Consider the following 17,135-nt stretch of genomic DNA (forward strand, 5'->3'; position numbering starts at 1 on the left):
TGGTTAAGAAGAGTTTGAATAATGACTGTACCAGCCCTTGCTGAAAGCTGTATGTTTACAAAAGGGTTAGTAAAGCTATTTTTGTCTTTATAAACTATGTGCGTTTACATTAATATTTTTTCTCAAGTTTTTCTTGATTCAAATGTTAGCTGCTGCAATAAGATACGCAGTCGGTGGTAAGAGCTTACATTTGAGGGCTCTTTCAACTGACATTTTTATGGCATAACTTCCTTTTTAAAGGATACAGCTTCAGGTAGATCATCTTAAGAATTAAAAATTTAAATCAAATGGGAAACTTCCAACAATGCAGAGGAATTTTGGGACCAAAATATGCTAAATTATTGTTCTGCACTGGTGGGGCCTCACCTTGAGTCCTGGAGACAGTTTTTGGTGCCACAGGATAAGGAGATAAGAACATGGAATTGTTACAGTGTATTAGAAGAGGTGGGACCAAAATGGAGAAAGGTCTTGAGGACAAGACTTAGGAGGAACTGCTGCAGTCTCTGAGCTTGTTCAGCCTGGGATAGAGGAATGTTTACTTTCCTCTTGGGGGACAGCAGATGGAAAGTGCTGATCTCATCTCTCTGGTTACTAGTGACAGGACATGAGGAAATGGAATGAATCTGCATCAGTGGAAGTTCAGGCTGGAGATCAGGAATAGGTTCTTCACTGAGAACGTGGTTGGTCCCTGTAAGAGATTCCCCAGGGAATTGTTCCCACCATCAAGCCTGGCAGTGTTCAAGGAGCATTTAAATGAGACTCTTAGTCAGGTAGTTTAGTTTTGTGTAGATCTGCAAGGATCAATGATCCTGATGAGTCTCATCTGTTCTGAGATATTATGTGATTCTGGTCTATGATTCTAAGAAAGTAAGAATTAAAAATTTTGCTAATGCCCTAGGTAAAAAGAAAGGGTAGAGCTGGGCATTTCTACTCACTTAAAGAATGGCTGAATTATTGAGGAAGCATCCATGAATTCTAGCTGAGGAAAAACAAACAAAAAATTACTAGAGAATTTTCCTGCTACTTGATTGATCTCTGTACGAGTGCTCTCAGCTGCAAGTTAAAATTTGATTGCTATGTAGGTCAGTGAGTACTTCTAACTGTTCATGCATGCACTTAGAAAGTGGAGACAAGTCATGTCTTTACAACATTTAGGACAGTGGACATAATTTGGAGCTGGAGCTTCTGCAGATTTTCCAGTCTCTGTCAGTCTCAGATTTTTCTGTCTCCCAGTAGCTCCTAAAGTTGGAGATGCTGGTGACATTTGTATGTCTTTGTTTCGATTTTGGACTTAGTTCTGTTCTTATTAGCTTTTGAGCAGATTTCTCATAGAATTAATAGAATTCTAGATATTAAGAAGTGTGTGTCCCTGCCAGGAATATTTATATGTTCTAAATGCATGGTAGAGTACCCTTCTGAGTTGTCTGTAGTCACAGAATAATTTAGGTTGAAGAGGACATCTGGAGGTCATCTGTTTCAATTCCCTGCTTAGTGCAAAGCTCACTCAGATCAAGTTGCTCAGGTTGTGCAGTGACCTAAAAGGTGAATTTCTGAACAGCAGAAATTTCAGGGCTTCAAGCAAAGAGAAAACTAGAGGACTGCAAGTAACAGCAACTCTAGAGCTAGTTGATATTTTTATCAAATTAAGCTATGAAACAAGTCACTTCTCTGCTGTTTTTTTTAATTTGAAAGAAAAATCAGATTGTTAGAAGCATTTTCTTAGTTATTTATGTTCTGCCTTTCCTATTTTTAATCCTACACATTTTAAACTCAGCAAAATCCCCACCATTTTCCTGCATATAGAGAATATAATTAATAAGGGAGTCCCTTAGTGTTTATCCTTGAGAGTCATAAAATTTAATGCTATTTTATCTACTAATCTACTGCTTTAAACTTTTAACTTCACACAAAAGTAAGAAAAGAACACAGGGGCTTCCTCAGTAGTGTAAGTGTTATGATATGAGTGGACCATAATGATGATATATGAAAAAATGTCCCATGTGGTTAATCAGACAGAATTGTGACTTTATCACGACTCTCTGGAGTTCTGAGGCTAAGAATTGTCATTTCTTTTCTTGAAGAGATGCTTTTTTCCTTTCTGAATTCCTGTGCAGATGAGGGAAGTGTCTTAGATTTTGGTGGATATTCCAGAAAATCTAAGTACAAATACCTAAATTTCCATTTACCTTATGTGCTGCAGTTTATCCTGGTCTTTATAAGTAGGTCATAAGCTTTTATGTGATTACACTGTGCAATGTATGAAGATTGGTACTTCATACATAAAGACAAAATAAAACTCATGTTTAAAATTTTATGTAGCCCAAGCTCCATAGTTAATCTGTGCAGCCGAGTCAAACTTTGCATTGTGTAGAGCAGATTCTGTAACTTCAGAAACCAAAATACATTTAAGGCTTACAATTTGCTCCCTTAGTTACTTACCTTTGTTAGATTGCAGTTCATTGCTAATGGACCTGCAGAAAAGTGTCTTAAGTAAGATCTAAGATGACAGCAAAAAGCAGTTAAAACTAATGCATGTAGGGTCAGCTGAGGTGTTGTCTCAGAGAGCTTTTCAATCCTTGACTGTTAAGTTTCAGTTGATTTTTCAGTGGTGTAACAAAGAGTTCAGCTGAGTGTTAGTTCCAACGAAGTTATTTAATGGAGTGAAAAAAACTTGAGATCTAAGTGAGCCTAAGCTATTTTATAGCCATGACTAATCAGCTCTTTAGAAAGCATCCTGTTTTCCTAGTGATTAACCCCTCCTCCTTTTGCAGTATCATGCAAGACTGCTCTTGAGTCATTTCAATTCATGCAGGTGACAGTAACTCGAACTGCCAAGATTTTCTTTACCAGAAGTCTTCCACTTTGGTCTTAATCAGGTGTACCCCCTAGGGAGATTGATTACATCCCACTTTATCTTTCCTAAGTGGGCGATGAGATCTCAGTTCATTTAAGATGCCTGCTTGCCCCATTTGGAAAATGACATAAAATTGTATCTGCTTTTACTGTCACAACTTTCAGAATTGAATCCCATAATATCTGTAATTTATCTATTATTCTGTATAGAAATAATAATATTGATGTTAGATGTTGCCGGAATAGTAAATTAAGGACTTCTTATGCGTAAAGTGCTACACAGTCTCAGGAAAATACTAGTGCTCAGGTTTTTTAAATAGCACAGCATGAACATACACTTTGAATCGCTATTAAGTCAAAAGCATACTGACTCTTAAAATGCTTAGTATCCTTCATTAAAATCACTGAATCTGTTACTGATTGGAAGAAAGTATCTTCAGGGGATAGTTCTCTAATCTAGTCAGTGCACTGTTTTCTAAAGACTTGCTTTTAGGTACCTTGCTGATTTGAACTGGAGAAATTACTGCCTTCTTAATGGTTGATGCAAAGATAAACACCTTTTTCTTCAGTCACATTTGTATGTGAAGACATCATCAACAAGAGACAAAGCAAATTAGCTGTCAGTCCCAGTGAGAAGGTAATTCAAAACCAGCAAGACTTTTTCCTCTTAGTGCAGTTTAGCTGCCCAAATATTTATCACTATCACAATCAAATACAGTCAGTGTTTCAGGAAAATATGAAAGGAAAAATAGTTTAATATTTAAGGAAATACTAAGGGAGAAAGGCTTATTATACTCAGGCATAATGATGTTCAGTTTTTGCCTGTATATTGGCCATTGGAAGGGAGGCAAACAGACTGACTCCAGGAGTTAAACTTAAGAAAAAATTATTTGAGAAGGAATCCATCACAACAATACAGACTGAAACTCCTAAAAGAATTATTTTTAATCACAATATTAGCACTGCAGCCTTTGTTTTCAGTACAGTATATGCCTTTAACTTGGAGACCATTTTCTTAGGCTGAAGGGATCTTTTTCTGTGTCACTCTTTTGGGATTTTAAACAGCCTTTGGAGCATGTTTGTGTGTTGGTTTTTAGACTGAGGTTTTTTAATTTGGTGGTCTTCTTGGAGTTTTTGTTTGTTTTTTAATACCTCAGTCATTTGCCTCCAATTCATCTTCTACAGAATTTGACTCTATTTAAGTACAACATCCTCTCAGTAATATGTCCTCTCAATAACGTAATTTCCTTACCATGGATTTTATTCTTGTGCATAGGTCCTTGAAGCTGTTGGTTTGATTTGGTGAGATGGGGAAGGGATGTTTGTCCCATTTCCACCTCATCCCCTAACAATTATCTTGTCTTCAGAATGTAATCAATGCTTTTAGATTTCTTCTATTTTTCTGTACTCTAAGCAGCCCTGAATATATCATGCATGTTGAATATTAATCTTCCTTGCTTAGAAGTGGGAATTCTTACTGGTATCTGCATACTGCATACTCTGAAGTACTGCTTTCTGTCCAGCAGTCATCTTAGTTGGTTTTTTTTAGTTTTACACAATTGGTCTACTTTTCACTTTTTATTATTCCTTCTCAGCCTTTCATTCTGCTTGTGTGTTCTTTCCCATAACAGCTATTTTTGTGTTTTCTTCCGAGGTTATAAAGTTTCTTCCACAAAACCTTTTGTTATATTTATTTTCAGAGTATTTATTTTGATGTGAGGAAAGTTCTGCTGAACATTAATAACTGCATCAGAAATTACTATTAACTGTTAATGGAATAGACATGTAGTATTGTTGTCCTTTTGTTTTTATTGAAAAATTTCCATAATTTACTTTCCTTTTGATCTTGACCTTTCCCAATATATGATTTATGTATTAATATATTATACTATCTTCCAAGGTAGCAATTACACTCAAAGCAAATTGTGGCTATCTTAGAATTTTTATAAAGAAAAAAAAATTCTTGTGAAACTTTTAAGTCCCAGATGAAACTTACTGTTTTGAATTAAAGCATTCAGAATCTTTGAAGACTGGGTATAGCAAGGTATTTATCTGAATTCTACTTTGGGAATTCAGTGGGAAATTCACAGTGAAGATGGAAGACAGCATAGAGCAGGATCTTGGAATTTTTTTAAGATCCATTCTGAAATATTTCCATTTGTGTGACTTGATGCTCTTTCTTGAGCTTTGACTTAACAGCTGTTCGTGATAGTTAAGAAATTGCAGCACTTAAAATGTAGAATTGGGTTTTTACTGTGTAGTATTTTGTCACTCCTTCTTTCTTCCAATATGATATGCAAAATATGTCTGCTGTAATCTTTGAGGATGACTGAATTTTGGAATTGGTCATTTTGATGAACTGATCTTTGAGGGAATCTTCAGGTTTTGAATGAACTACTTAAAAAGAAATAGTGCAAAATTCCAAATTATGTATTTTCCATCACTTTGGAGAGGTATGTAGAAGGAAACACATGAAATAGATAAGTAATCCATATGCAAATATGATACCACTTTATATACAGTGTCTGATGATTAAAAAAAAAGTCAAAGACTTGTGTTATGTTATTTGCTTACTTGTTTCTAGGAAATTTGTTTCTACTCTTGAAATTTTAACCTTAAGAGTACCTTTTTGTATTGTTAGTCTGGCCCAGTGATTTAATCTGGGAAAAAGCAAAAATTACTCTATCCAGAAAGCTTGTGGGTTTTGATTTATTTAAAAACAGACTCTTTATGCCGTAAGTAAGAGGTTCTGTCAATAGGTATTCTACTGTGTCTTTACAATATAGCCTCTAAAGGGTCACAGAGATGCGTTGGTGGGTCACCCTTTGTGTCTGAATGACTGTGTTCTCAGTCAGAAGGGATTGTTTGTCATAACTCACTAGGATCTGCTGCTGCCCTTTTCCTCCCATGAACATGCTACACAGCACTCCATAGCTTCTGATTTCTTAGCTGAGCTAACATTCCTCCAGTTCTTCTCTGTCTCCTTTTCTAATTTAATTTTCCCCAAATGTTGCATATATTGGCCACCAGCAGGATTTTTGCTTAATAATTCAGAACACCTTCTCTCCATGCTCTCTCAGACATGCTTATGTGTCATTTTAATTTTGAGTTGGTTGCTTTTTGGTTCCTTCACACTGGAGAATGGGAGCAGTTCCCATTCATTGTTATTAGGTTTTAATTTACTCCACCCCAGTAATTAAGATTCAGCTGTTCTTGTGCATACAAATGATGTACTTTGTACTTTTGTACTTTGTATGTACAAATGATGGTAATTTCTCCTGTCAAAAAAGGCTACCAGTTTAATTTGAAAATATAGAAAAATTGGTTTCTTAGTTGCTTAGCTCCTTTGCTGTGTATCACATACATTTTTTTTTACTCTGTTAAATGTTTCTCTACAACTTTTTACATTCTGAGTTTATTTAAGTGACAGAAAAGTAGAGCTGTTATAAATTACTAAGTTGTCTACATATTTTTGGCAGTTCCTTCTGTAATTATGATTTTACATATGTTGGATGTGACTTTCTTTGTATTCTGGTTCAAATTATTTTAATTCTGTTCAAATGCTGGAAGTAAGTATCTTATTTAGAAGATGTTTCTTAGAAGATGTTTTCTGCCAAACAAGAATGGAAAGTTTCTCTGGATTTCTCCATCCATTTATGTGTACAAATGTTTTCATTGTCTAGCAGGTGACTCAACCTTCCTTGGGTCCCATGTGCTCAACAGAAGAAGACTGTAACTTACTTCTGCTGAAAGAGGGCAAAAAGAACACAATAATGAAAGTTTTCTTGCTGACATAATGATGCACTTCCTTATGCATGAAGTACATCTTAACAGAGCTTTGCAGCTATTTCTTAACCAACCTCTTTGCATATTCTACTTTATGCGATTTTCCACTGTATTAATAAGTTTCTTAATTCCATTCCCATTTGTTTTATGTGATAAAAGAGATTTAAAGAAACCCTTATTGTAAGATCAATTGCTTTTTTTGTTTATAAAAGTCTTAATTTAACAATTTAAAAATGTGTTTTCTATCACTGATGACTTGGTCATCTCGTACATGTATGGTGGCATGATCAAATCCATTACCACCATATTTGTATGATGATTTTGAAGTATGTTAAGTTTTGCCACCTTGTATTACACAGGTAGGCACTATAATACATTGCAAAGGTGAACACTATAATTAAGTTATTAGATGTACAACATTAAGCCTGTTCTGTACTTTTAACAATACATTTCAACAATAACATACTCTTAGTTTCTTTTGTATTTCAAGTGATAAGAGTAGACTTCATTATTCAGAGACGACTTAACATATTAAATGCCAATAACATTCAACATTGTGCAATAGAGTTTTCCAGTCCAGTAGAAACAGAGGAGATGGGACAGACGAAAAAGCTTAGTGGAATTTGGCAGGTCTGGCTTTTGAAGTTAACATTTGTTCATTTCTTGACTTTCAACAGATTGTATTAGGGCAGTGTCTAGCTGACTCATGACAGAGAAATTTTCTGTGCTTGCAGTCTGGGAAATGCAGCTACATAGCTATAATAATTTGTGTAATGCAGCAGCATTGCCAATAATTAATTTTATTAGAAATTTTAACTTAGTAATAACATCACAAGAACTTGAGAAAAAAGGGGAAAAAGAGAGAAAAAATATTTTTGGGAGGAAAATCCTACCTCCCCTTGAACCTCAGTAATTAAATTAGTTGTTTACTGTGTGTCATTTAGTGGCCATGAAAATACCTACATTACCTTTCCAAAAGAACATTCCCCTCCTTTTCTAAGTTGCTTTGAATTGCTCTTGGCAAATATAAGAACTTTACAAAATCACTTTTGCAAAATCTGTTTTGCAGATGTGGAATCCATCATTTAAGAAGTTAAATTTAAACATGTGTATGCAAAGCCTTCTTCATGGATATTTGAATTGAAAAGGAATTTATGAAAGAGAAATCATAAATGTTGATGGGATGAATATATTAAAACTTGATGTAATGAGCAAACAACAGTATATGTTAGAAGTATAGTATTTTTTAAAAATCCCTCTGTCTAGTTTTTACTAAAGAACAAATTTTCATTAAACAGTTTGTTTTCAGGTAGAAAAAAGACTCATTCAGGAAATGCTTTTCTTTTGTTTTCACTGGAGTTCAAAAATATCTTGGTTCTGCCTATCAACAGATAAATATTAATGTTATACTTCTCCTAAGTGGTGCAACATAGAGCACAAAACAATGTTATTGTTTCATCTCCCACTTTTTTACTTCTGAGGAGATACTCTTAGGAAGAAGGGTTTTTTTAACAAAATGAGTACCCTGGAAATTATCTGATTAATGCAGAGGTAAAAGTTTTTTACTCATTTCAACACAAACAGTAGGCTGAGCTCAGAGAACTTAGGAAGTGAAAATAGAACTTCTGTAATGCAATCTCATTTATTTATTTTTTCATTCTGTCTGAGGAAGACGAAATCATTAAATGGTACAAAATATTCCAGAAAAAAACCCCGGAGTCATAATTACATAATGTACCCTGAGCGTACTGTTATGTGGTATGATGATTGAGGGTCAGAAGGGGAGAGAATATATGGAAGCAGTCCATATATTTTTGCCATTATTGCAAATTTAAAGACAATATTACCTGAAGGTAAATTATTTGGGTTTCTATGCTTTTCCTTTTTATCTCCTTCTGGCTAGAATGGGAGGAGTTAGATGTTAGTCAAAATACTACAGAACGGGCTGGGTTGGAAGAGATGTTAGAGGTCATCTAATTCCAAAGTCCCTCTCTTCCAGCCAGGGTCAGGGATGTCACACACTAGACCAGATTGCTCAGATCCTTGCTCAGCCAGGTCTTGAAGATTTCTAGGGATGCAACATCCGCAACTTCTCTGAGCAATCTGTTCCAGAGCCTCACATTGTCACAGTAGGATTCATTCCTAATATTGATCCTAAATCTCTCCTCCTTTAGTTTAAACTGTTCCCCCTTTTGCTATCACAATCTGCTTGTGTAAAAATCACTTTTTCCATCTTTTTTACAAGCCCCTTTTTAGTACTTGCAGTTGCTTTTGGTCTCCTGAGAGCCTTCTTTTGTCTTGTCTGAGCAAACTCAGCTCTCATCCTGTCCTCACAGGAGTTGTGCTCCAGCCTCCTGACGCTCTTTGTTGCCTCCTCTGGACTTGCTTCAACAGGTCCCTGTCCTTTTTATGCTGCATGCCGTGCTCCAGGTGGATCTCACCAGAGCAGAGCAGAGGGGCAGAATCCCCTCTTTCCCCTGCTGCCCACAGGGCTCTGGATGCAGCCCAGGACATGTTTGACTCTCTGGGCTGTGAGTGCCCGCAGCTGGGCATATACAGCCAAAGAATCAATTAAGCTGGAAAAGGCCTCTGGGATTCATTCCAGCCTGTGACCTACCATGGTCAACCAGACCACGGCACTCAGTGCCATGTGCAGTCTTCCCTTTAACATTTAGTTCTATGTGCAGTCTTTCCTTAAACACTTCCAAGGATGTGACTCTACCACCTCCACAGGCAGCCCGTTCCAGTGTCTAATCACTCTTCCTGTAAAGAAATTCTTCCTAATGTCCAGCCTAAACCTCCTTTCTTTCCAGTGAAGGTATGTCCCCAAGGTCCTTCAGTGATCCCTGCTTCTAGTCTCTCAATAGTCTGAAGGAAAATACAAAACACATACATATTTTATAGATGACTCCCGGTGTTTTAGTTGCTGGTGATTCAGTCAGAAACCATGCTAAGCTGAAATTTTGCACATAGTATTATAAGATATGTTTGCAATATATTGTCCATTTTAAAATAGGAAATATTTCTATAAAGAATAAAAAGACTTAAAAGATCTTATGTGAAATAAGATCTTTTAACTTCTTCATTAAAGAACTCAGTCTTAGCTCAAGAATTAAGGCTCTCTGGGAGTGACTGACAAATTTGTAACTGTGGTTACAAATAATGTATAGGTGGTTTCTTAAAGATACTTGCTTTAGTATACATTTTTTTTTTCATTAAATCCAGTAGCAGCAAGGCAACAGTAAAAACATGCTCAGTGTGGGGACATTAAGAAAAAATTGAGGGAATATTAAATATTCCCTCAATATAAATATATAAATGTATATCAATACACATATGTACTATGTGGGCATTTTTGACGGAGCATGTAACTCACATGTGTGGGAATATGGCCAACTGTCTGCAGTGGAAGCAGCAATTCAGAGACTTTGGATTTTTCAACTGACCTGCTGATATTAAAGCTGATTTAGGGCTCATACTTCTTTTAATGTTCTATAAGGAATGAGAGTATACAAGTGCTTCTTCTTCCTTTACAGTGGAAATGTAAAATCATAAAAAGGTTTGAATATGCTCTTAGTGTAGCCAATTTTTGAGGTTTTGACAGGACATTGAGCCCTAAAAACAGGAAACTGCAGGGTTTAAAAAAGTCATTCCATGCCAGCAGAAATAAAGAATTAGGATGGTAAAGGATTCTCAAGAGATTGTTTCTGGAATTATATCTGAGATGCTGTGAGGCATTTGGAAGGAAAGGGCTCTGAAGTTCCTGCACATAACTGTGTTACCAGGCTCACCACCTGAGAAGGGGTGTGCCAAGGCAGCCCTTGGGAATTTGCACTGTAGGAGAGGACGGAGCTGTTCAGTAGGAGATGGTCATCCCTGAAGGAAAAAGAGAAGCTGAAGGTGCAGAACATTCAAATGAGATTTTGGAGGGATTGAGTCTTATAAAGGAAGGGGAATGGAAAAATACTCAAGTTTTGGGCAAGTACCACAGTGGGAGAAAGTGTGAATGAAAGGCAGGAGACTGAGATGGCTATTGACCGCACAAGAAGATGAAAAAGGGAATGTCAGAATCATAGGATGAAAGCAACATCTGAAGATATTCTAATAAACCTAATCATAATTGCAATATAGTGTGTAATTTAAAATAAAAATAATAGTTAAAACCATCAAACAACAAACCTGCCAAAATCTCAAATCCAAACTAATTGTCAGAACACTTGAATGTCTTGTGCTAGAGCTCCAAATACAGCAGTGAAGTGATGCCTTACACATAAGAGATTTGAAGACTTTTAAAAATGAAACTAACCTTGACTTTCTTATGGAAAACTGAAGATTAATTCTACTTATTCAATCTAATTTACAGTTACTGATTCCTCATTACTGTCATTAAACATGCAGTTGATTGTAAAGTCTCTGAGGTATTTCTAGCTCATTTTCTTGTCTGTTTTATTCTAGGATTATTTATATGTCAGCTCTGTGGCCTGTCTGGTCCTGTAGCTCTGATGGAAGTTTCTAATGTTGTTCTGTGGTATCTTGTCTCATTCTGGAGAAATGGCAGCCTCTGTTAAAGTTGTATTTGCTTTGCTAGAGACCAGTGAATTATGTGCTGTTGGATCATAGGCAATGTTTGTATAGTCTAAACAAATGAGGTTGTCTTGAGAACCTTGAGACTTTTTCTTTCTAAATGAATGATCTTCCTTCCTTTGCCAAATTCTGAAACTCTTCTCTGCATTAGATGCCAGAAGAGGTTTGAATTTTTATATGGAAAGACCTCAACTTATTAAATGGACAGAAAACATTTGTATTTAAGACAGTTTAAAGGGTCCACCTTGTATCTTGTGTTTTAGTTCTCTCTCATTTGGATGTTTTTCTGTATCTAAGGAACAGTGAAGATCCAGGCAGATACTCTTTTTCCAATAAAAAGAGAAAGGATGTATTTGTTTTGCTAATAATGTGGGAAAATCTCAACCTGAAAAAACAATAAATTAGTCTTTCTAAAATATTTGAAGAACATTTTTGTAACGGAACTCTTAACACCTTCAGGATTAGTAGAAAGAACTACAATAATATTACAATAATGTTTAAAATGCCTTTTAGAAGTGTGAAGAAGAACCAGCCTGTTAAAAGTAGAATATTCAGTTGTTATTATGTCCAAATAGTTAAGAAATCTGTTTAAGTTATGAATTTGTATAAGCATTCATGCCTATTTCCTGAAGTATTAATTCTTTGTAGAGGACTGAATACTTCCTCCTCCTGACTTCCAGTGGCAGTGGAGATGATGTAGTACCTGTGTATTAACTTTTTGTTACCTTACAAATTCCAAATTATTGATGTACTTACTTACACGAGAGTTTTGGGGAAAAGTGTTTTGGTTTTGGATTTTTTTGCTTAATGAACATGATGTTTCTTACCTGAAAAGTTGTCCTTATGGCTTAAATGCTATTTTGCCATTACAGCTTAATTTGAACAATATTATATGCCATCTGTGCTGGAAAAGGTGTTTGGCTTTATCACAAGAAGAATTATTTTATATATATTAACATTATCTAATTCAGCTGTTTATTTCAACAATTTTTTCAGAACTGTGAGGACTTGGGATGTTAACAATGAAAAAAAGCACAAAAGCGTATTTAAGCCACGATCAGTTCAAGGTAAACGAGTGATTCCTACAACTTGCACATACAGCAGAGATGGGAAACTTATTGCAGCTGGCTGTCAAGATGGCTCTATCCAGATCTGGGACAGGAATATGAGTGTAAGTCCAGTATTTGATAACAATATATGCTTCTGTTATTTCGAATGTGAATGTTGCAGCAGATAAAATCAATTTCGGCACTTCCGTATTTTTATTTATTTCCCCTCCTCTCCTCTCTGTCCTGAAAACCAAATAACTTTTAGGCGTGACTTAATATTTCTTCTGCTTTTCCACAACTGATCATTAAGTGTGCTGCTACTAAGTTCAAAGTTTGGGAAAATTCTTGACAATCTGTGTTTAAAAAAAAAAAAAAAAAACAAAAAAGACCACATATCTGTATCTAGATTATTATTTATTTAAGATGGAATGCTCATGAGAAAAGCTGTAATTTGTTGTTGTTATATAATTTATTTGATTTATTGAATATATTGAGGAGTAACTCTTAAAACTTGATACTGAAATCAGTCCTTATCCATATAATAGGCAGAGAAAAATAGCATCCAAGTGGGTGAAGATATGGCCAATGCTGCACATTAAATGGCAAACGTTATATTGTCTAATGCTTAAAAATTACCACTGAGGCAAATTGGAACCATTTATGTAAATGCATTCTGGTCAGAAAGAGTTAGAATGAAAACTATTTCAAACTTACCAAAATTAGGAAATATTTCTGTTCATGTTGAACTAAACAATCAATTTCCCGTAGTTATGACTTGAACTGACAAGTATAATTCTTGCTACTACTTTATAATTTGAAGCTTAGAGCATTCACTGCTCACTGTTGGTTTGTGTAGTATAGCTTACAAACCAGTCCAGTTCCAAGAGTTTAATTATGCAATGTCAAGTGCAAATTCACCAGGCTAAGCCTTACTGCTTTGAAAAATAATCATTTTAGTAAATCATCCATATCCTCTCTTTATGCCCATCTTAAGCGAAGAAGATTCAGTGGGCTAAGTACCAATGGCATGCATTGGAGGAGAAAATGGAAATAAGGTCCATTTTTTTTTAAAGCCAAAATGAGAATACAGAGTAAATGAGGCAAGAAGAGCAGGATTGTGAAACTGGTGTCATAAATCTCTGAAAGCTGTACAACTCCAGTAGGATGGCTTTGTGGAAGTAAAACTGAACTAGTACAGGTTACAGTCTGTTCAACTTCATATTTCAAAATATTTGATTTTGAAAAGGATAACAGACAATCTGGGCAGCTTTTTACAAAGATTTTAAAAGATCTGATGCTGGAGGCAGGAGGAAATGTATAGATTTAAAAGGAAAAGAAAGCCTGTGGATAATACTTAAAGTACAGCCTGTATTTTGGGATTGTAATCTATTTTTATTTCTGTTTTTATTTCCACTATAAACCTAGTAAAACTTCCTAATGGCACGAAGCTTGAGAATTCATCCTAAGTGTAAACTTGTTCTAACAGAATAATAAATTTTTCAGAGACTGGCTTTCATCACCTGTGTATGTTGTTTATTTTAACATATACAGTATTGAAATATTAAGCTTTCTGGTGTAGTTTTAACAATAGTACTCTTGGTAGTCTGCTTTTTCATGTGCTTTTCCTTTTGAACTTTCCTGTGTCTGTAAGATGACATATTGCAATACTGATTGAGTGCAGTTTAAGGTGATTATGAGTAATTTAAAGATATATCCTGTGCATCTTGTGCAATTTCCAATGGGTTACCCCTGTATAACAAGGCAAAACTAAAGTGATTTTCTAGTGGAAGTTAAGTTCGTGGTGTTCCTGGGTTTGTATTTTTAATGTCTAAAGAATTTTTGTCTTTGCTTTGTTGGTTTCATTAAGAAATGTGCAAGATTTTTGGGTAAAGGAGCAGGTAAATTGGATTTTTACTGGTATTCTCCCCTAAGACTGCTGGTGTCCTCTTGAGATCCCTGTGTATAGCTAGAATCAAGTGTTTCAAAACGCATCTTGCTTAAACAATTAGAAAAAGCCTTCATCTTATGTTTGGGGATGGGGAAAGGTTAAGAAAAAAATTTTCAAATGGACCATGTGTTCAACACAACAGTTAGAAAGAAGAGGATGAGACTGACTCCTGCAGTGGAATGGTGAAAGCACCAACTGTCCTGACAGGATACAGGGATGCTTGCAAAGGCAAACAAGAAAATGCTAATTTATAAAATTCTTCTGCAATTCTTGGCGTACAAATTTTGTGTGACACAGGAAAATGGGTAAAGCTGTGGAGGATCGAGGTGTGAGGGTTAAACTTCTTGAAGAAATATATATTAGAAATATTAACTTCTGATTTTTGAACAGAAAGCTGTAATTCCCATTCAGCAAATGTCATTTGGTTCTGTTAAAACAAGTGTAGAGCCATATATATATACAGATTTTGCTGTGCTGCTGTAACACCCGGCTTTCAAGTCAAAATTAAGACAGTCTTTGTGTTTATCTTGACAAGGCTCTATTGAGTCGGTAGCAAAATTAACTAGTGTTTGAAAGCAGAAAATAATTGCCACATTTTCTTATTCTTCATCAGTTTGGGATGATTTTGGCATCACTATTTATGCTGTTTGCTTGGTCCGTATGCAGCTGGAAGGAGAGATTCAGCAAGGTGTTTAAAATTTACTGTTGCTTATTTCACCATAGGGTCATGAAGAGTTGACCCAATAAAGGCCCGTTGTGACTGTCTGAATTTGATTTTGCCTTTGTGCAAGAATGTAAATGGTATTTCAACCCTGATCTTGAGTGCCTAAACCTCTGCTCCTGCATATGACAGTAACAGCACAAATGAAATCCATAAGGATTGTCCATCCACATATTACAGCTCACACTAGATACACCACACATAGTGCCTGTTGTCCTGGTCATCTGTGAAGATTTTTAGATGCATTTATTTTTCAGTTGAGTACAAACTACTGTCAAACACAGACCTACTAGAGGGGAAGCTTTCTGTTTGCTTCAGTGAAAATGTAAAGTCCCTGCTTTTCCACAGAAGAAGGCTCATCAGTGCAGCACAGAATCAGAGGATGGGTCAGATTGGAAAGACCACTGTGGGTCCAACCCCTCTGCCCATCCCAGCAGGACCATCCCAGAGCTCATGGCACAGGATTGTGTCCAGATCATTCTTGGATATCTCCAGTGTGGGAGACTCCACAACCTCTCTGGGCAAACCTGTTCCAGTGCTTGGGCACTGCACAGTAAAAAAGTTCCTCCTCATGTTCAGGTAGAACTTCCTGTGCATCAGTTCCTGCCCATTGCCTTTTGTCCTATTAAAGTATGAAGCAGCAGTTCCAAGGGCGGAAATGAGTATCCCAGTAGGAAAGAGGGTCTGATGATGCGCTTTCCAAGAGCAAAAGGGGCACTCATTAGAAGCAGGCACAATTGGGCAGTGTTGGTGGGAAGCCATACTGTACCACTTTGCAAGACAGAAATCTCCCCACAAATCTCCTTTGCTGCTGTAGTCATAGTTTCTGACTGCTAGTATAGGGTTTTTTCATTCTCTGCTTCACACCACAGACACATCACCTGTGTTCTACACTGCTCCACAGTGTAGATCTTGGTGTAGAATGGTGTGTTTAAATAATTTTTGATTTTTAATTTAGAGAAAGACAAGATCTCTATGTCATATTATATCCATCTTTCTGTGAAGTCAAAGTAGCTGTTTGTTGTAAGTTATCTTCATCAGTTAGTTGTTTTTTTCGAAGCCACTTTTGAACCATCTCAGTATCTGCTTTTTTTTTTTTTTCCCCTTAAATTTAAATTATGTTGCTGTGCCTAGGGAGGGATTTTGGTGTGTGATCAACTCACTTCTGACTAGTAATGAACACCATGAAAGTTTCATTCAGTTTTTTAGTTCCACTCTTATTTTGGTATGATTCCAAATCTTCCAGCTGTATGCAGTGAGAGTAAAAACACTTTTGGAACTTCTGGAGGAAGATTTTTTTCTTCCTTCATACTGACATTGGTAACTTGCTAATGCTGAAGTTAGCCAAATGCATTCCAGCTCTGCCTTGCCTTTTTCCAAACTTCCTCAGCAGGATCATGATCTATTATAATCACCTGCCTCAGAGGATTTTTTTTGTTTTGTCATAAATCTGTGTTATTTTCTCACGTATGTTATTTTGTCAGTGCATGTTTTTTCTTTAAGGTTCACGTACATGTGCATTTACAGTGCACATTAGCAGAGCAATCTGTCAGCCTATTTGAAATATTATGAACACTGTCAACTTGGCTTAAAATAACAGCTTCAAAGGACATAAAAAATAACTTCCTTCAAACTTTGAATGAATAGTGGAAACAACAGTGTGAAATAGTCAATTATAACACAACATATTAGAACACTCTCAATTCAAATGTTCTGAGACGTGGAGAAAAGTGTCTGAGAAATATGGAGAGTTGAAGAGCATTAGTGGTCAAAATAAGAAAGGGCCTCAAAAATTATTGGTTCACAGGGCAGTGTAGTAAAAGCACTAGGTTTACCTGCAGTTCTAGTGAGTTCAAATTCTTCATCTTGCCTGCACTTGCCCATTCAGAGATTTTTGCAATCCTGTAGTAGTACATATTCCTGAACAAACTGATCCACAGAGTCAGTCTTTGGTGTCAAAATGCAGTGTCTTGCCATCACTAAACCTTTGTGTGCCTGATATTTCTGTCCAGGAATGTGAGTATCTCATTCATAGAGATAGGGAAGGAATGAAGACATTTTTGAAGTATATTATGAGTTAAAATTGAAATCTCTTCAATGAACAGAAAATCTCCCCTTATTTTCCACAATAAGCAGGATTGTCTTGATATTTTTCATTACTTACAAATAGGCTTTTTTGGGGTAAAAAAAGCTA

At 36.0% G+C, this 17,135-nt stretch overlaps 1 protein-coding gene across 1 annotated transcript in view; it reads left to right on the forward strand.

Moving 5' to 3' along the window:
• The window catches only part of WDR70 (WD repeat domain 70), a 124,964-nt gene that overhangs the window by 58,568 nt on the left and 49,261 nt on the right, over positions 1-17,135 (forward strand). The window contains exon 10 of the mRNA XM_036403487.1: positions 12,220-12,394. Coding sequence (XP_036259380.1) covers positions 12,220-12,394 — 175 coding nt within the window. The remainder of the gene's footprint in view (positions 1-12,219; positions 12,395-17,135) is intronic.

The sequence above is a fragment of the Molothrus ater genome, chromosome Z (genome assembly GCF_012460135.2).
Source record: "Molothrus ater isolate BHLD 08-10-18 breed brown headed cowbird chromosome Z, BPBGC_Mater_1.1, whole genome shotgun sequence".
NCBI classification, from domain to species: Eukaryota; Metazoa; Chordata; class Aves; order Passeriformes; family Icteridae; genus Molothrus; species Molothrus ater.